This window comes from Phaenicophaeus curvirostris, chromosome 7 (genome assembly GCF_032191515.1).
Source record: "Phaenicophaeus curvirostris isolate KB17595 chromosome 7, BPBGC_Pcur_1.0, whole genome shotgun sequence".
NCBI classification, from domain to species: domain Eukaryota; kingdom Metazoa; phylum Chordata; class Aves; order Cuculiformes; family Cuculidae; genus Phaenicophaeus; species Phaenicophaeus curvirostris.
This window is the reverse complement of record NC_091398.1, coordinates 3,367,786-3,388,653: the sequence shown is the minus strand read 5'-3', so window position 1 is coordinate 3,388,653 and position 20,868 is coordinate 3,367,786. Positions and strand designations below refer to the sequence as shown.

At 49.0% G+C, this 20,868-nt stretch overlaps 1 protein-coding gene and 1 long non-coding RNA gene across 5 annotated transcripts in view; one reads left to right on the top strand and one right to left on the bottom strand.

The window, feature by feature from the left end:
- The first annotated feature begins 818 nt into the window (after nt 1–818).
- LOC138722991 (uncharacterized) lies at nt 819–4,487 on the top strand. Its single transcript, XR_011337798.1, has 3 exons — nt 819–902; nt 3,759–3,904; nt 4,273–4,487. It is a non-coding gene; the product is annotated as an uncharacterized lncRNA (long non-coding RNA).
- Nucleotides 4,488–6,565: 2,078 nt separating this feature from the next.
- Nucleotides 6,566–20,868, bottom strand: part of VWC2L (von Willebrand factor C domain containing 2 like) — a 54,200-nt gene continuing 39,897 nt past the window's right edge. For 3 of the 4 annotated variants that reach the window (XM_069860627.1, XM_069860629.1, XM_069860628.1), the window contains one exon: nt 6,566–7,668. In XM_069860627.1, the coding sequence (XP_069716728.1) occupies nt 7,520–7,668 (149 nt within the window). In that variant the 3' untranslated portion in view covers nt 6,566–7,519. The remainder of the gene's footprint in view (nt 7,669–20,868) is intronic. The other variant, XM_069860631.1, reaches the window with a different exon arrangement.

The following is a 20,868-nucleotide window of genomic DNA, read 5'->3' as shown; positions in this document are numbered from 1 at the left end:
GGCAGCTGAATGTCTGCCCCTGGCTTGATTACAACCTCTTCTGAAGTCCTTCGAGGTAGGACCTGAGGAGCCCGAAGCTGGAGCACACAAGCCCTACTGCCGCTGGTGGTAGGATGCTCCGTTGTCTGCAGTCTCTGCTCATCCATCATTTAGTGGGACAGCAGAAAGCTTGGCACGCCCCACTTTTCACCTTCTTCCTTGGATTTTCACCTGCCAGATTTATATGATTTCTTCCAAACTCCCCAGACTGGGATTTGGCCATTTCTCCAAATTCAGAGCCAGGATAACCCCGAAACACCTGAAGGGATAATCCATGTGGGTAACAGGATAATCCCTATTAGGGGGGAGTTGCCTGGCAGTTTCTCTTCAAGCTTTCATGGGTCATCACCATAGAGAACAGCAGTGTGAAAGGGTCATTGGGCACTGGCAGAGGCTGCCCCAGGAGGGGGTTGAGTCACCTTCCCTGGAGGGGTTTAAGGCACAGGTGGATGAGGTGCTGAGGGACATGGGTTAGTGTTTGATAGGAATGGTTGGACTCGATGATCCGGTGGGTCTCTTCCAACCTGGCCGTTCTATGATTCTATGTGAAACATTGTGTGTGGAATGATCAAAAATACCTTGGCTGTGTCCTTTCTGGCACCAGACACTAACGAGTTTAAATGAGCATCTTTAATAGGGGCATTAATTATTATTGAAATCCTGATTTGTCCCACGGAAACAAATCTAACGGCTCAGGCTCACTCTTTCTCTTGCTAACTCCTTTCCTCTGACATTGCCAGGTCCTGGGTCCGAAGTGAACATCAGAAAGCCACATGGCAAGGGGTCATTTTGCCCGGCTGGTTGGACCACAAAAACAAAGAGACCTCATGAGAGCTGACTCTGCTGAGCCCTGTGCCAGCCAGGTGAGCAAAAAGCACCGTGCGATGCGTGGAGGGGAGAGCTCTGAGTGTGTACATGGGGTCACACACGGGTGCCGGCCCCAGGGACGCTGCGCAAGCTGTGGATCAGAAAGGTTCTGTTGGGAAGGTTACCTTGAAACTGTGGAATAATGTCTTTTGGTGCTACTTTACTCACCTTCTGTCTTCTTCTAAGAAAAGCCCAGCACCAAGAATATATCGACCAGCAGCCCCCAGCGATAGGGATAATGAATTAATTAGTGACCCTGAGGAAATCAGTGTGGTCAGAGGACTTGAACTCCCTGAGAAAGGAGAGGCTTTGTCTGTCTCTTGCTGAATGGCCATGGATAACACCCAGCTGGCTGCCTGCCCCAAGACTAAGGCCGTCACGGGCGCAACACCACACGGCCCCCTGGCCTCTGCGGGAAGGATTCAAAGCGGTGCTGGTGGGGACACTGTCTAGCTCGGTGCCATCTCAAAAGAGCCTGAGAGCGCTTTTATTTTTGTTTGTTAGATTTTATGTTTCTTTCCAATTTTCCTCATGCGTAATTATCCTTTCTAGGATGAGAGGGAATGACCTCAAGCTCCACCAGGGGAGGTTCAGGCTGGACATTAGGAAAAAATTTTCACGGAAAGAGTCATTGGGCACTGGAACAGGCTGCCCAGGGAGGGGGTTGAGTCACCCCCTCACACCTTGGAGGTGTTTAAGGGACGGGTGGACGAGGTGCTGAGGGACATGGGTTAGTGATTGATGGGAATGGTTGGACTCGATGATCCAGTGGGTCTCTTCCAACCTGGTGATTCTATGATTCTGTGATCCTGTGTCCACCAGCATGCCACGTCTTGGCAACAGCTTATTCTTTCTTGCTTTGGGCTGGTTACGCACATAAAGCACAGTGAGGCTCAAAATGATATTTTATATTGGTTTATAAGGATCCCTTGGCTACATCAGGGCCTCTGTTGTTTACTTATGGGTTATTGGTGCTGGTCTCCCTGTTCCACATTCATGGGCTGTCACCACGCGTGGCTATGGCTGTAGGGAAGTTTATTGCTGAAAGGAGAAATTTTGTGAACAAGGGGAGTTACCTGGATTAAGAAGATACGCCGTAGGGGTTTCTGTGGATCTCAGGTGCTTCATTCTCTGTGTGGAGTTGCCAGAAAGAAAATACCAGCTGTCTACTCTGTGCTCCTCTGCTACTCATTCAATGCCAACCTTGTGGCCATAGTGGCTAAAAGGTTTCCAAGGCAAGGTTGGCTGCTCTCTAGGTGGCTTGGAGGACAGATCAAGCTCGCGGTCATCCTACAGAATCCTGTGCATTGAGAGGCCCCTTAAAGAGAACTTAGAGGATCTCTATCACCTTACGTGACCTGAAATAGTCGTGTTCCCAGAGTTCCTGTACCCACAGAGAAGGAGCATCACCATGTCGTGTTGGGCATAGTCTCATGTTGGGCATCTTCCGAGGCAAAACTCTCACTGCGGCCTGTGGCACTGGGGTGCTGGTGGCTCTCCTGGAAGAGCGCGGCTGAGTGGGACCATGAACAGCAGAGCTCTATTAAGAGACTGAAGTCAGTTGGGGTGAGAAGAATTGTTCCCTAGTGGAAAGTGTCCCTGCTCATGGCAGGGGGGTTGGAACTGGATGATCTTTAAGGTCCCTTCCAACCCAGACCGTTCGGTGATTCCATGATTCTAAAAAAAAATAACATCTGAAAATGCAGGAAGTTTAGCTGCAAACATAAATACATACATATGAAATATTAAATATATAAATACAGGCACTTACTTCACTTCCATGTGCTCTGTTCCCTGTGTTTTAAAAGCTGCCCTTCCACACTACGAAAGAAGGTGGGTTTTGGATCAATTTTTCATTTTCCATGTTGCTTTGCTGTTGTACAAACATATAATTTTGCTGTATAAAAGGCATTTATTTGCTATACGTTCACATGGGCTTTCTTTACCCTTTAGAGGCCACCAAAGAGAAACGTTATCATTGCTTGTGCTGTGCTGGAAGCTGAGGATTTGCTCTTTTCCTTCACATTTAGCAAAGCTCTGGCTTGACAGGGGTTGCTGCAGCAGACCCAGCATCCCTACCGGCCAGGGGAAGGTCATGTCAGGTGGGACTCGACTCATTATGTGTCACTGAAGTTGTTGTATGCTGCTGACTCAGGATGCTGATGCTCAGCATCCCAGTACTGCTTGGAAGGAGGTTGCAGGGTGGAAAGTACTCAAAGAACAGGGTTTTTTTTCCTAGCCATAGCCTGGTTTCGTGTGTGCTTTGCAGGCTCTTGGGGGAGAATAATGTGGTGATGGGTTGCGGATGATCCAGAGCTGAGACGGTCTCCCCTGCCCAGGCTGTGCAGGAAATAATCTCATAATAATCAAATTATTAGCAGGTAATGGCATATTAATGAGGACAGGGTGAAGGTGATGCTCTCAGGGAGGGCTTTCCCACTGCTTAGAGAAGGAGGAGGGAGGCTGTACACAGCTGCTGCACTTGGGGGGTAAAAAACAGCATCAAAGTGAGACTTGGCTGTAAAGCACCCCAAGAGGAAGGATCTAGGCTGTTTCTGGCTCTGCATGTGTTTCTTCTGCAAAATTCACTGTTCCTTGTATCTCTCAGCTACCTGCTCTTTTGCTCGAATTGGAGACCTTTAGGCTCCCTTTTCTATCCACATCACTTAGGCTGTATCGTTTCTATCTCCCCTCACATCATCCTCTTTATCTGTCATCTTTCCAACCTGTCAGCTCCACCTTCCCTTGCTTTCTGCCCTGTTGACCTCCCTCGCTCTTCTCTCTACCCCTCAGCATCTTTGTCCACCTCCTCCTCTTCTCCATCTCCGACGAATTCCTCTTGTATTTTCCAGAGTGTCACCCCAGGAGGACGGGAAGGATGGCGCCTGTGGAGGAGGTTGTGCTCCCCCATCTAATAACACATGTATCAGACACCTCTCCCTTGAGATGGCAGCCTCTGGAAGCCCAAGACGAACCTTTCAACAAGATTAAAGAGATGGTATTAATTGCTATTGATCATGGGTCAACAAATTAAATTGCATCTGCAACTGCATCTCTGAAAGGTCTAAATGAGAAGAGTAGTTAATGGGTCTGGCTGGCCCAGAGCTGTGATTAATTAAAGGGAGAAATGAACTAAAACATTAAAAAAAAAGTAAAATAAAAGGCAGAAAGAAAGGATATTGAGATGAGGCTGAAACTCTTTGGTTCAGAACAAAAATAGCAAATCTGGAGAGAGCTCAGCTCTCTCGGAGAGAGATTTCCATTCTCGATCCAACCTCTCTGGCAATGATTTTGGGGGATTTTACCTCAAGCACCCCAGGTGCTGTGGAAACGCTGCCCACCTGTGACCAACAGCTCTTCCTACAGATCCCCAGGAGAGCTGACCCATGCCCATCTCTCCTCCTTGCGACCCCAGACCTTGCCCCACTGCCACCTTGGCGTTCAGGAGAGCAACAGGCTCCATCAGCAGAACCACATGCCCAGTGGTGCTGGATTCATGGAATCAGATCCCTCCTACAGTCCAAGCCAGCATCTCATGGAGGACTCTCAGAATCATCCCTGATGTCCGAGTCAGCATCTCATAGAGACTTCTCAGAATCATCCCTGATGTCCAAGCCAGAATCTCATGGAGACCTCTCAGGAACATCCCTGATGTCCAAGCCAGCATCTCATGGAGACCTCTCAGAAATATCCCTGATGTCCAAGCCAGCATCTCATGGAGACCTCTCAGACATATCCCTGATGTCTGAGCCAGCATCTCATGGAGACCTCTCAGAATCATCCCTGATTTCCGAGCCAGCATCTCATGGAGACCTCCCAGAAACATTCCTGGTGGGATCTGCAGTGCTTCCCACTCCTTCCACCCAACCACATGGTCTAGCTCACTGTGGCCTTGGGTCCTTCTACCATCTGCCTTTTTTTTCCCCCATTTGTCTTTTGGACTCAATGCCCTGAAATGTTGAAGGGAAACTCATCTGCGTGTTGCTTAGCAATCCCGCTCCCACAGCTCCTGCTCTTCCCACTCCCGTCCTGCGCGGCAGCCAGCCCCACGGGATCCCAGTGGGAGCTGGGAGTAAACTACTCCTGGGTGGGAATAAGGGCACTAGTGCAACTCCTTGGGAAATAATGAAGTAGCGCAGCATGGGATGGAGATGGTGCTTAATTAATTATGAAGAAAATAATAATATGTGGCACGTATAGCGCTGTACTTGTTCCAACCACTGTACAAACATTAACTACAGTAATTAAGCTGTAATTAATTAGAGTAACTACTAATCAGTGTAAATAATGCTGCATCTGGAGGTACTAAATGGAGTTTGTGAACTGAAAGCAAATTTCCATGTGCAGGAAATGGCATCAAATATAAAAAAGGCTCCAGAAAAAGGCAAAAATATATGCAAGTCAAAGCGAGAGACGAGGAGTTGTGTCAGTCCACGATGGCTCCCCAAAAGGGAATCCTGGTTTGGTAGATATCTGGTGACAAAGGAAAGCTGATTTACTCTTAACTGCTTAGGAACTGATGCCATCCATAAGATTTCCCAGCCTTTTCCAGGCTCTGAGCCTGCTCCTCCCACCCCAGCCACGTTGCTGCACTCACCAACGCTGCAGTGTCGGGCTCTGGAGTGAAGGATGCGATGGGGAACTGGGACCTTGAGGTCAGCACAGTAAAATAAACCACAAATATATATTTTAGGGATTTTTTTTTGCTGGTTCACACACTTTATATTTAACAAAATAATTTTTTAATAATATAGTCTTTTACACATCAAATATTCTAGACCAACCCCGCCATGTTTTACAGAATAGGGTTTGTTTTTTTTTTCTCCTCACTAGTTTCAGGCACACTATTGTTTGAAAATCTTGAAACCCGATAGTCATTGACAGGCAACAGCATACGAAGAAATGTGGCGATGACTTCTTTTAATGGGACCAGTTCAAAGTGCAGGAAGCCAATGCTCAGCTGCAATACGGCAACCGCTGCGCTAGTGCTCATCCCACACACCGTTAGAAATGCAAAACCAGGGGAGAAATGAAAATATAAAGGCAACAGGGTGCATAAACTGAGCCCGACCATGCTAAGCCACTTCTGGGGAGGCTGCTGTGAGAAGGATTTGCTGCCGTCGCTGTTCAGAGCGGGTGCTGGGCTGAAGACTGAACAAAGCGAGAGCCACCAGCCTAATGGCCATGACTGGAACGCAGCAAACCAGGCATGGACAGTGATGGGAAAGGCTCCTGCACCCAGGGAAATGACATTGGTGGCTTTTTGCTCACAGTATCGCTTGGAAGATGCAGCTTGAGACAGCAAGAGGCGCCGGGGCTGAAAAGACCGAAGGGGACCCTGGGGGGGCTTCTCCTATTGACAGGCAGGCACGTTGCCACTTTCTAGAGAGCCTTTCCCGGGAGCTGGTCCCTGCAGGTGTGGTCAACCCAGCCTCAGCCTTCATCCCCAGCAGTACGGACGCTCCCGGGACTCAGGGAACAGCCAGGCAGCTCCCTCGCGCTCCAGCAAGGGTAGGTACCCACCAGCTGAGCTGGTTTAGTGATGGGACGTTTCTGGAAAGCTCGCAATGGGCAGAGGGGAGGGATCAAATATTTTAATTTTGACTCATGGCAGCCAAGTCCCGCTGTCGCCAAAGTCAACAAATCGGTGCCCTTGGCTCCAGCAAGAGCAGCCTCGGTGCCAGCAAAACAGGGATGGGGCAAGGCAGGTCCTGCAGTGGGACCCTCTTCCCTCTGCTCCATCACCAACGCCCCAGCCGGGCATCACATAGAGGTGACCCAGGGTAAAAAAAATGTTGCTTTCTTGGTGCCTTTCCAAGGCTTTTGGCGCGCTGCCCCCACCTGCCCGCTCAGCCGGTGCCGGCTCGTGCTCTGATCAAGGTCACGGTGACTGTGTAGGTGTCTTCGACTTTATTGTCCCCACTCAGTGGAGAAAGTGTAACACAGATACAGCTTGTGTCTTAAGTGTCCGGTCGTATACCTGTGCATCTATCTCGAACCTTCCGCAGGTTACATCCCAGCTGGGGTTTCTTTAAACCCTTCCTCCTCTTTTCTACCTCCCTCCTGTCCTTACCGGCCCCCGCTCTTTAGAGACACAATTAAAATGATCCATCGCTTCACTCATCGCTGTATTGCCTCGACGATCCCAGCTTAGGAAGAGGCTTTACAAAAAGAAAAAGAAGAAATCACAATAGCAAAAAAACCCCTTAAATAAATAAACGTGAGACCCCCGTGATCCACATTGTAGAAAGTGAGAGCAGTGAATCAATTGGCATCTCAGGGGCATCACCAGTCCAAGGACTTGCCATTCTTGCTTTCTTCTCCCCGTATCTGACCACCGCATCCCTACCGAGCACTGATAATTAAAAAAGCAGAGTAGATACCTAGATACCGGTTACATAGTGTGTAAAGCAAGAGGAGAGCAGGAGAGGAGGGGAGGAGGAGACCCTTCCCCGCGAGTAAAATCTCTGCTTGTGTGAAACCCTCGCAGGATTTTTGCTGGTGACCCTGTCGCAGCTGGCGGGAGGTCGGACGCGTGTGCAGCGTTGAGGCTGTCCCTTCGTCATCGTCATCGTCGTCACGGGTGGGTGCCACTGGTGGAGAAGTTTTGCTGCTACAGAGCCTGCTTGCCCTGGCACTCGCGCTTGGAGCACTGTGCCGGCTTCCACCAGTCCCCGTTGTGGCAGTGGCAGATGTTGCAGTCGTCCACCTTCACTTCGATGCCGGCGGGAATGATTGTGGTTCCTGCAAAGCAGTTCGGACCTGCAGAAACACACGGGAGTAAGAGAAATAAATCTATTTTTGTTTGTTTTTAAACGTGATGTAGCAGCTCTGCTCTATGAGCCCGGCAGCAGGCACTCAGCCACAGCCCCTCGCTGTACTCCGGCTGCAGCAAAGCTCCCAGCCTGCTCAGGGCCAAGACTTCACTCCACACTGACCACTTTTTCTGGCACTAAAGGAAACAAAAAGCCTTGAATCTTTCCTTCTCCTGTTCCTGTCCCCGGCTGCCAGCACCAGTGGCACCGGGTGCCCCATCAATGCACCCAATGCCCCACTGATGCACCCAGATTTTTCTACTCACTTGCCCGCTAATTCAGCATCGCTTTCTCCTAAAATTTGGCTCTGACAAGACCACCACGAGGAGAAGCATCAGGACACAGACCAGCTTTTGCTCCCCCAGCCCAATGAGCTTGTGCTGAGCTGCAGGGACCAGAGCTGATTCATCTCCCTGCTGTGCCCAAATGCCCAGTAGCCCTGGGGACCTCCACCAGCTCAGGACTATTAACCATAAATGATTTATAGCAGCAAATTAACAAAAATAATTACTTCCCAATTAAGCTTTCTGATAATTTTTTTTCCCCCACAGGTGATTCCTTTAACCTGTGTGTTATTGGTAAGTTTTTGGGCTTCTTTATTACACAATATCAAAGCTGAGCAGCAAGTAAGAATCTTATTTTCCTCCTTCTCATAAAAGCCTGGTGAATGCCTGTGGCCCTGCTGCCCCTCTGCGAACCCTCTCCTCCTCCCCTCTCACTCCTGCATCACTTAGCACCAGGAATTAATGTCAGTGCCAGCAACACATGGCAAAAAACATCGGGGTGGCGGCATTCGCAGCATCAGGGAAGCGTGAAGACATTTGAAAAGCGTCTCGTGGCTCCAGTGCTGCTCTGAAATGTCACCCCTCAGCTGGCCACCGGTTTTAATCTCTGCCTCCTGTGCATGAGGTGCATTCGAAAGATGAGAGCATATACACTACACAGAATCACAGGCATATCACCAGTGCTTAAAATAAGGCTTAGGACTGTTTGAAAGGAAAAATAGGGTCCCTATGCAGCTGGAAAGAGACTGGGCTGTAGCCAACCCAGTGCTGGGGTCGCATGTTTTATAGTCTTGGGGAACTATTCATTCCAAGTTGCTGATTTATTAGTGCCCTGACTTTATTAAAGATGCTCCTCAGGACCGTGTGCTTAAGCTCAACAGGCCACAAGTTTGACAGGACTGGGCTTATCCAGATGTAAGCAAAGCCTGAAATCGGTTTGCATTTAAGTGACCTCCCACCTTTATTAAAGGTCTCTTCAAATGCAGATCAGCTCTACAACAACTTTTCACATCAGTTTTAATGAAGCCACAGCAGAAGGGCCTGAAAAAGGTGCTCCTCGTGGGTTCTGTATCAGAGTTTGGGGTGACTGGATGTATCCCAGGGCTGCTGCTTCATCCACAGGCAGGACCCGGAGGGCAGGCTGTGGCGTTAGAAATCGTAGAATAGTTTGAGTTGGAAGGTCTGTGTCCCTCCATAAAAGGGGGCTGATGCCTCCTTCTTCACCCGGCCAGCACCTGAATCCATCAGGACGTCAGGAAGCAGCAGGCTTTTCCTCCAAACATGGAAATTTAGCATCACTTGTTGAACTAGAGGCTGCACTGCTCCATCAGCAGTTGAGGACCAGCACACTCACTGGGTGGGAGGATGTTTTAGGTTTGCTGTGAACTGGGCTTTAGATTGGACAGCTTCCAAAGGTCCCTTCCAACCTCAGTCATCCCATGGCACAAAGAACGTGGAAGCCAGGAGTTACCAGCCAAGAACACACAGTGATAGAAAAAAGTTGAACTCTATGTATGCATCCATTTATTTTCCTACACATGTTTTTCTTTACATGCGTGTGGTTGAAAAAGTTCTTCTGCTGAAGCTGGTGTCTCCCCAGAACACACAGTCCTCGTGGGAAAGCCTGTGGTATTTCTCTGGCAGCTCACTGAAGGTGTTATCTCATGGCCTTTGGGTCCTGGTGCTGGCCGTGCTCTTCGTCACAGATGTTAATTCTCTGCTTCATCGTGGGTGGTGGCGCGATATTCGCCTTCCGGTCGGCTCATTTGCTGCTGCTGAATGTCCGAGGTTCTAAAGCATTGAAAACTGTAGCTGGTGGTATTTAAAGCTGAAGGAAGAGCCTTTTCCTCTTTAATAGAATGCTCCAATTGGCTGCTGATTTCGGGGACAGCCAGGATGGGCAGCCGCCACACAGCAACCTGCTCTGTGCTCCCAGAGCAGAAAAATCGTTTCATTAAAATTTAAACAAGAGGTTTCCTCTGGGGATTAGGGTGGCAAGGAAAGGAGAAGATTGTTTTCTTTCTTGTTGCCCTGTGGCTGCCAGTTAATCATCTCATTTGAGAAGCCAATACTGCCTCAACTCCTGCATGCATCTCCAGACACTGGCTTCTCAGGTGCTGAACAACTGTGGATTTCTAACGCTGCTGGCCTCTTCAGCACGGCTGAAAACACGCGTGAGGCCAGCAGTGATAGAATCATAGAATCACAGAATAACCAGGTTGGAAGAGACCCACCGGATCATCGAGTCCAACCATTCCTATCAAACACTAAACCATGTCCCTCAGCACCTCGTCCACCCGTCCCTTAAACCCCTCCAGAGATGGTGACTCAACCCCCTTCCTGGGCAGCCTGTTCCAGTGCCCAATGACCCTTTCCATGAAAAATGAGCATGTCTTCTCACTCACACATGGGCAAAGCTTTGCTGTCTGCCCCAGATTTGGGGACCCTGTGCCCCCTCAAAGGGGTTTTGGCTGCATCCACGCACTGAAACGCTGCAAGGGCAGAGCACAGTGTGGGTCACGGTCAGCTGAGGGTGAGGGATTGGCAGATACAGAGCTGCAAACTTGGGAAAAGCTTATTTGTCTTTGCATCTTGCTTGTTTGTTCATCCCATAGCTGCTCCATCACAGCCACAGCTGCCCTTCTGCCCTTCCTCCTCCTCCCAACAGCTCCAGGTCCTTCTACCTTGTGAGCTTCTCCGGGGAGGTCATTTGGAATAAAAAATAATTGTTGAAACAGTCCTCATGAACATCCCTGTCACAGAATCATAGAATGGTTTGGGCTGGAAGGGACCTTAAAGATCATCCAGTTGCAACCTCCTGCCATGGGCAGGGACACCTCCCACTGGATCAGGTTGCTCAAAGCCCCATCCAACCTGGCCTCGAACCCCTCCAGGGATGGGGCAGCCGCTTCTCTGGGCAACCTGAGCCAGGGTCTCACCACCCTCACAGCAAAACTTTTCTTCCTGAAGAAGAGCCGAGAAGCAGAAAGCAGAAACTATGGTGAAAAGCAGTGGTGGTGGGGAACTAAAAGCACCACCCATGCCTTTGAATGAATGAATGACGCATTTTGGGGACAGCAGCAACGTCCCTGCCCCAACCAAGGACACAGGGCAGCTCTGCAATATAGTAATTAAACACTAATAATCTGCCCTTTGATCTCTGGCATCTATCGAGCCAGGAGGGTCCTGGCAAGCAGCTCGGTGTCTGACGGAAAATCCTTGGGATGCTGCCAGTCCCCGCAAAGGGTCTGGTTGAGGTGAAAATGAAAAAAATTACAGCTATTTTGCATGAATCCTAGGGACTGAACACTGGGAGGAACATCGAGGCATGGCCAAACCACCCCTCGTTGAAGTATCACCAAGCATTTCTGGGCTGGCTAAATATCCTTGGAAGGAGCTGTATTCAGAGGCTGAATCAAGGCTGAAAAAATACAGCAAGTGGATTGATTTTCCTTCTTCTTGACTTCTAGCAACATGGATGAAAACCTGGATTTGGGGTCTACTGACATCTGCTCTCTGAGATGTTTTATAGCCATTTCGGGACACCCACCTCTTCTGTCAGACCTCAGTATTTTTAATTTAAGCCAACACTGCCACTGCTGTGGACATTTAGTTTTCCAGCACTCTCTTGTTACAGCCACCTCTGCACTGCTGGAGTGAAATGTTTTCTTTTACACAGCACACTGAGCTGAACGGAGCAATTTTTCCATCCTCTCTTCTCACCCCCCCCCACCTCTACCTCTACCTCTACCCCTATAGACACATGGATTTCTAATGGAAGGTAAAATTCCCACACCTCATTTGTGTTAAATCAACTTAAATTCCCACTGTCTGGAATCAATGAAATCCAGTTTTCCAGCACAGTCACTGCCAGCAGCCCCCTTTTTTTTTTTTCTCTGTCTAAACCTCTCTCACCTTTATACTGGGAACATGGATCCTGTTTGTCCAAAGGGAGAGGCAGTGAGCATCGCACCCAGGGCTCAGGTATGAGATGCACTCAGAGCACACTGCGCTGCTGGAATTTAGTGGAATACGCCCCAGACAAGTGGCATTTTCTATGGAAACCACCACCCAGCAACCTCAGGGCTTCATAGAGCTCATGGAGACACCATCCAGCACTTGGGGATGCTACGTGGCTTCACAGTGCTGCGGTTTGTGAGGCTCCAACAGGATCCCACAGCAAGGAGCAAAGGTTTTGCTCTAACTGGTTGCCTTTAAGTTCTCCAATATTTTTTTTCCTTCCATTTTTAAGCTGAAAGAGGGGAGATTGAGATGAGATCTTAGGAAGAAATGTTTTGCTGTGAGGGTGGTGAGACCCTGGCCCAGGTTGCCCAGAGCAGTGGTGGCTGCCCCATCCCTGGAGGGGTTTGAGGCCAGGTTGGATGAGGCTTGGAGCCCCTGATCCAGTGGGAGGTGTCCATGCCCATGGCAGGGAGTGGGACTGGATGGGCTTTGAAGTCCCTTCTTACCCCAAACCATTCTATGATCCTATGATTAGATCAGCCTCCTAAAAACTCAGTGTCCCAACCCCAAGCTGCTGAGCTTTTCCTGTGGCTTTGTATTACTTGGAGGAAGAGACTAAGACCAGGATCTGCTAAATTGATGTTAAAAATCACAAAGAAAGGGACAGAACAGCACAGTGATGCATTTTTTGGTTATTATTCAAAGGGAGACGCTGCTCAAAAACATTTGATGACACGTCCAGCACATCAAGAAAGTTACTTATGGTAATAGCAGTAGGAACAAGAAGCTGCTTTGGGCAAAGGCTGTTGTAAAAGCATCTTAAACCACGACTGCCATGCAAACAGCACAGTAATCACTCTCTTTTCCTTGCTCGGGGAGACTGATGGGAGAAGTTTGCTGCTCACACAGACAACGTAATTGTGAGATTTGCTTTGCTTAACGTAATTAATACTCATAAAAGACCACAGCACACCAGGCTGTTTGCTAGAACAACTGTGAAGATTTTTATGGAGATATATTAGGGGCGTTCAGATGCTGTTTTGACAGGAGACGTGTAGCGCAAAGAGACAAATCATACGTGGCTTGTTGTTTGGGAAGAGTGATGGAGAATTTTGCAACCGTACGTGTAAGAACAGATCCTTGGGTGATGCCCCACGTTGTGCTGGTGAACTGCACCCCCTGGGACGGAGGGAATACCTCTAATCTCGTGCTTAGGCATTGATGCACTCCTGCTGTATCATGCAATGCCACCCAGGGGTGTGAGATCAAGTCCTCTCAGAACTCGCTGGTACTTCCAAGCAACCCAAAACAGATGCTCTCATGGTGGGAAAAGCAACAGCCCTTGCCCAAACGCAAGAGGAGCAGCCCACCCAGCTCCTCGGCACGGTTTCCACCACAGGGGAAAATATCCAAATTCAAGAGCACCCCACGCGGATGAGTAAAGGTGGAAATAGCAGGAGTGTGGAGTTTGATGCTCTTGAAAGCCACGGGTGTCTGGTGTCACCGTGATGCTTTGGGATCACTCAGTGCCCAATGCCAGCCCGGCTCCTGGGGGCTGCAGGCGGCTCCCAGCTGGTTCTTGGGTCAGTCTTACTGAACTCGATGGCTTTGCCTGTGGCTTACAGCAGCTCTGAATTTGGCCTCGTGTGCGCAGAGAAGCAATAAAAGGAAAGAAAATGTTAAGCACCGTGAGCAAGCACGAATCACTTGAGGCCAACTGTGATATTCAGCTTTGCTCTGAATAGCATCTTGCACCAGGCAAAGCTCATCACCTTCGCTTCTCATGGTACGACATCGAATTCTAGCAAAGAGTGGTATTTTCCTCTAAGTTAAATATTTTCTGATGATAATCTTACATCTCCCACCACTCCTTTAAAAGCCTCCACGTTCCTTTAGGAAATATTAAGGCTGACTCCAAGAGAATTTAGCACAGCCAGGCAATGGATAACGTTGTCATAGGAGAGAGGTGCTTATGGCTACGCTTATCTCCCTCGCACTGGTAGTTTAGATGATAGCTGCTAAATAGCAACTCAATTTAGCCAGCCATCCCTCAGGCTCCCGCGTGAGGTACCCCACAATTAAAGTCACAGGGGATAAACAGAAGATGATGGTGTTTCCCAACAGTGTTTAGGAATGGATGCAACCTGAAAACATCCCCATGGATGCTCATTCAGTTGAACGAGCCTCAACGAACCTGCTTTTGGAGCTCAACTGCAAATGCAACAGGGCATTGGAATTTACTGCTGGCAAGTGGCATCAAACTGGGGCAGCTGTTCCTAGTGAACAGGGCCAAGTGTCTTCTCAGTGGGAAGGAGGATTTTGCTCTGCATGTCTCCACAAAACGTGCATCTCTTGACTGTGGCCATCCCGTTCCACGAGCCAGGTGGTCTCCAGCGCTGGCCTCTGGCACACCCAGCATCACTCAGCCAACACAACCACTCACAAATCATAGAATCATAGAATCACCAGGTTGGAAGAGACCCATCGGATCATCGAGTCCAACCATTCCTATCAAACACTAAACCATGCCCCTCAGCACCTCATCCACCTGTTCCTTAAACACCTCCAGGGAAGGTGACTCAACCCCCTCCCTGGGCAGCCTGTTCCAGTGCCCAATGACCCTTTCTGTGAAAAATTTTTTCCTAATGTTCAGCCTAAACCTCCCCTGGTGGAGCTTGAGGCCATTCCCTCTTGTCCTGTCCCCTGTCACTTGGGAGAAGAGGCCAAAGCAATGACGAGCTCCGTCAGGATCACACCCCAAAACCCACACAAGGATGGCAAGCAAAGAAAGAGGCAAATGACAGCAGAAACACTAGTGAAGAGGGCAGAAATCATCGACTGCCTGCACCCTGGGACTTCATCCGTGACCAGGCTGAACTCTGCGCGCAGTGGGATGAAAAAAACAGCATCTTGTTTTTAATGACAACTCCTGTTTCTGGAGGTTCACACGGCTCCTCTGTGCTGATCCAGCAGGATCTTTTCAAATGTTCATTTAGCTCTGTCAACGCTATTTATGTGATCACGTTGGATTGCAAGAAAATAGCTCAACTTGTGGCTTTAATTAGTGAGTTGTGGAGAGAAGGACTCCAGGTTTTGCTGCCTTGTACCTCACCTCTCCCCAGGGGGAGGAGAAAGCAGCGGGTGAAGCTGGAGGTGAGACATAAAGACGTCAGCTGACGATGCTGAGTTTTGCTTTATTGAAAATTAAATTTGGTGATGCATGTGGGGCTGAAAAATTCACTGAAAGACAACAACCCTGGAGCTCTTTTGTGTTAGAAAGAGCCTGAAGCTGGAATTCCTGGCTCAAAGCAGCACTGGAGGCCAAGGGTGCACCAGAAAAGGGGATGCCATGACCACAGCATGTGCAGAGGTGAGTTTACACCCCAATAACACCCAGGTCTAATCCCTGGTCTGTGGCCAGTTGTTTCTTAGTGGTGGCAGGGGGGAAGGGAGCACGCTTTGGCTCTGCCGTCTCACTGCTCCTGGAGCCGATTTCCATGTCTCGCAGGCTACAGAGGACACAGCTTTTTGCAGATTATAGGACATTTATTCATCCCACGTGTTCCAAATACATACAGCAGATGAAAATATCCCTCTGGGCTCCCGAGTCCAGTAACACCCAACCTGCAAAAAAGCTCCTGCGGGGCTGGAGACGGGATTGTCTCAGGTCAGTGCCCCCTCCAGTTCACCAGCAAGACTTTGAAAGCTCTTATCCAGCCCTCTCACCTTCTCCATCAGTAGATTAGTGCGTGTAAGCTGCTCACACAGACACTGCAGCAACGCCTCGCCCACCACCCCAAGAGTCTGGATGCTGCTCCAACTTTGGGAGGGACTGGGAGCCGAGTCCACCAAACCACATCAGCCTCATCTCTGCAAATTACAAATCCCTACAGCCGGCACGCGGGGGATGCTGGAGGTGTCAGTCCTCACTGCCGTAAGCAAAACACTTCACAGAGCCATCTGCCACCCAGATCACAGCACATCTCAGCTTGGGAGCCCTGCGCGCCGGATCACGTCAATGTTTCCAGCGTGGGTAGGTGGAAGGTGGTCACCAGCACAAACAAGCCGTCGTCTGCTGCTTCCCTGCCGCGCTGCCACGGATCTGTTGGATGGCAATCGCATCCTGCGGGTATCAGGAAGCCCTACCCAGCACAGCAGCTGCCAGAAATGTGGTCTGGCAGGCGGGTGGGCTCTGTCTCGTGGAGGGGTGGATGGTGAAGCCAAAAATGATGCTCTTTTTTTGGCAGCTGGCTCATGAGCAAGCACATGGTGGGATGAAATCACTGTGGGTTTCTCATCCTCCTCTATGAGTTGAAGGAATAAAACCAAGACAGGCACAGGAAGCTTTGAGGAGGTGATGTGGGCAAGCACAGAGCCCTGCAGTCCCTCCTCGTCCTCTGCTCAGTAATTCAGGGCTGTACAAGAAAGCTGGGGAGGGAATTTTTATAAAGGCGTGTACTGATAGGATGAGGAGGAATGGCTATAAACTGGAGATGGGTAGATTTAGACTACACATAAGGAGGAAATTCTTCATGGCGAGAGTAGTAAGGCACTGGAACAGGTTGCCCAGGGAAGCTGTGGCTGCCCCATCCCTGGCGCTGTTCAAGACCAGGTTGGATGGGGATCGGAGCAGCTTGATCCAGTGGGAGGTGTCCCTGCCCATGGCAGAGGGTGGAACTGGATGATCTTTAAGGTCCCTTCCAACTCAAACCATTCTACGATTCTCTTAATTCCTCTGTGCCTCTCTATTTTTGTGGCTATTGATGTTTTAAAACCCTCAGAGAGCCTTGTGCAGACCTAAGGCATTTGTGTCTATATACATACAAGCAAAGCCAAGGAAGGTTGAAAGATATGTTTCCCGCAGCATGTTTTTGTAGGTAATTTGCTTTCAGCCAGTGTTTTCCTAGCAGGACAGGTGCTTTGTGCAAGCTTTCCAACCACATCTCAGTGCACTCCGATTTTCATTCACCAGCACAGACTTCCCTGTAAAGAGCTCCCAGTGAGGTCACTCCTGTCCTCTCTGCTGGAAGGAACCACATGCAGCTATGGACCAAGTGACATTTCTGTGACAAGGCTACCTTCTGCCTGGGATGTTTCTACTTTTAGGTATGATGATGATGACTCTTAGATGCGGTAACCGGTGTCACCTCCCTGAGGTGACCACAAAGCACACAGTTCACTCCTCCCTTACAGCCTCATCCAGCCACACCTCCAATAAATGCCCCAAATTTCACTCTGCTGTCTAAAACATTGCAAAGAGAGGAGGGTGCTGGCCTCTTCTCCCAAGTGACAGGGGACAGGACAAGAGGGAGTGGCCTCAAGCTTCGCCAGGGGAGGTTTAGGCTGGACATTAGGAAAAAATTCTTCACAGAAAGGGTCATTGGGCACTGGAACAGGCTGCCCAGGGAGGTGGTTGAGTCACATTCCCTGGAGGGGTTTAAGGGACGGGTGGACGAGGTGCTAAGGGACATGGTTTAGTGTTTGATAGGAATGGTTGGACTCGATGATCCGGTGGGTCTCTTCCAACCTGGTGATTCTATGATTCTATGAAAATGAGAGCCTTTTCTTTTTTTATTTGTGGACAACCCCTCTCTGGAGCTGGCCAAGAGCTTCCTGGAGACAACTGGTGATATCTCCTAACCATCCCTGAGCTTTTGATCTTGTGCACCATTGTCCCAAAGAATTAATCTCCTTCAAAGCCGATCTGCACCTCTTTTCCGTCGTTCCTGCATATTTCACTCCTCACAAGACGATGCTAACAGCATTTCTCAAGCACTGCCTACTTACACGAGAGGTTTTCGCAGACGTAATTCACATTGCTGGGTGCCTGAAGATGCCTAAAAGTTATTTAGTTTCTGCATTAAAAAATATATATATATCTGCAGTATCCTGCAATCTAAATGCAAGCTGCTCGCTCTAAGAAAGCCTTACATCATTAAAAGGAGTGCATTAAGAACGTGAAACTGAGCTGAAAAGCTAAATTTTCACTGACTTTCACCAGCAATGAAGCCAGGACAATAAATGAGATAAAACACCCTGCAGCTCTCAGCCAGCCCAGTGGGACAGGGATCTGGTGTGTCCCTCATCCCCTTCTGGCTCTCCCCATGCAGAGATGTTCACATCATCCAGGCTTTGCTAAGACAACCCAAGCATCCACTGCCTTGGAGTCTAATGAATGCCGGGGACCCACTCGAGTTCTGTAAATTATGACCTGGCTTCCAGTGACACAGACTGATTTCATCCTTGCTGCTTTGCACCGCGCTTAGAAAATTACCGATAGTTCGTTATCCATCTTAATCAGAAGCAATAAACAAATGAGGGACAGGGAGACATCCAGAAGGGAATACACCGCATTACTCCTCCTTATTGATAGCGCAGTTACTTAATTTGATGTGGAGACACAACTTCAGGCATCACTAAATAGTGGAGCAGGAATGTTTTGGTGCAAGGAAGATCTATGGGTGCAATTTAAAAGCAGTCTGTTTAGGAGCGGTGATGTCTACCAGCACCAAAACAGAGCTGAGCAGTGCAGACAGACTTGAGATTATCACTCAGCAAGTTAAATGAAGGCAGCGGTTCTTTGACAGCTAAAAAGCACCAGCTGAAAACTGCAGCCCTGCTCCTCTCTTCATCAACTGTGACGTTGAGATGAGCACGACCGAGCCCAAGGTTGATGGTCACCTCCAACCTGCTCATCCCTGAGCAGTGTTCTGGCAGCAAAGCTCTCGAGTAGATGTTTGGCACAGCTCGCTGCAGGGTAGGGGACACGGAGGTGATGGATAAAATGCATGTTCAGTACAGCTGCAGAAAGCAGATCAGCCAGACGCGTTGCCAATGATTGACAGCCAGCACTGCTGCCCGCAGGTACGAGGGGACGCTAAGCTGGGTAATTCCCAGGGTTAAAGCCCAGAAGGAGCAGAACCTTTCCTCCAGCAGGAATGTTGTGGATTGAGATACAATAATAAACTTCCAGGAGTCTCAACCGTGAGGACAAATCTATTTAATCAATTTTTAGCGCGCCAAGACTAGTGCAGATAACCTAAAAAAACCTGATGTGGACATGCTAAAGAAAACAGGGCAAGTGGTGCATTCCCACTGCTTTAGATTCATAGAATCACCAGGTTGGAAGAGACCCACCGGATCATCGAGTCCAACCATTCCTATCAAACACTAAACCACATCCCTCAGCACCTCGTCCACCCGTCCCTTAAACCCCTCCAGGGAAGGTGACTCAACCCCCTCCCTGGGCAGCCTCTGCCACTGCCCAATGACCCTTTCTGGGAAAAATTTTTTCCTAATGTCCAGCCTGAACCTCCCCTGGTGGAGCTTGAGGCCATTCCCTCTTGTCCTGCCCCCTGTCACCTGGGAGAAGAGGCCAGCACCCTCCTCTCCACAACCTCCTTTCAGGGAGTTGTAGAGAGCAATGAGGTCTCCCCTCAGCCTCCTCTTCTCCAGGCTAAACACCCCCAGCTCTCTCAGCCGCTCCTCTTGTTCTCCAGCCCCTTCCCCAGCTTCGTTGCTCTTCTCTGGACTCACTCCAGAGCCTCAACATCCTTCTTGTGGTGAGGGGGTGAGATTAAGGGTATTATTTGCCTCATTGTATGGGCATTTTGCTCAAGCCCAGCCAGCCAGCCCCTGTTTGTGATCCCAAGAGCACCGAAACCAAAGCTGGGAGCACATCTGAGTGCACTTGGAACTCCCTGCAAAACCTTCACTCCCAGTTTCCCCATTATACTGGGTTTCTGCTCCAGTGGCTGGTTACGGACCAGCAGGATGAGGCATTGCTGCGGTGCAAATTAATAGCTAATATAAAATTCATAATAATTTACCCAAGCCACACACTTTGCCAACCAACTCGTGCACCTGAATCGAGGGCAGCTTTGAAGCAGAAACGCTGCCACCAAAGCCCCGAGCGAGCCAGCACACGGCGTGTCTCAGGATCAGCTCCCAGCCAGCAGAAGAGCAAATCACAGGGCTACACACTTAGCCTTAAATATAAGGTTTTTCTCCCGGCTTTTCATATAAAATGCAGGTTGGCATTTTCAAAGTCCCCGATGGGGTTTGCACACCAAATCCCTCTCCATTGTAAACGGATCTGTGTATGCAAATACCTTCAGCAGCATGGAAAATTTTAGCTTACGATAAAAAAAAAATGCCCAGGCGAGGTGCTCAGCTTTGCTCAGGCACCCACCGCGCATACGAAACAGCTTTTCCGACTCAGACTTTCACTGTGTACGTTGCAGGTTGGAGAAGGAAAACAGTAACACCTCAAAGGCAGCAATAACTATCTATTAAGGGACAGCAATACGTTTCACACTTACCTGACCAAATGAGAAGGATTAGCTCGTAAAAACCTCTTTGCAGACAGCATAAAGCTTTGGGAGAATATCATAGATTTTTTTTAAAAAAATATATAGGTAGATTTTAATTGTGGGCAATGAAAGTTACTCCGAGGTCATTATAACCTTTCAGGTAAGTAATAGGCTTTTAAAAACTTGTCTAAATAGATATTTGCCAAAATGAACTCCGGCAGCGCTGAAGGTACATTAATTCTTCTAATGGTTGAAACATGGCAAATAAGGTGAGGTGGGATTTTTTTTGCAGCTGGTATCAAATAGATTAATTTAAAAGAAATCAGTTAATGAAAATACCATTAAAATACTGCATCAGCTAATAATATCACAGGTAAAACCAGCAGTCAATGAGAAGGAAAGCTGAAAATACCAGAGACTCAACCTTTAAGTGATGAAATATACATTCAGAGGGGGTGGAAGTGTGTGTGTGTGTATATCTCAGAATCATAGAATAGCTTGGGTTGGAAGGGACCTTAAAGATCATCCAGTTCCAACCTCCTGCCATGGGCAGGGACACCTCTCACTGGATCAGAGGCTCCGATCCCC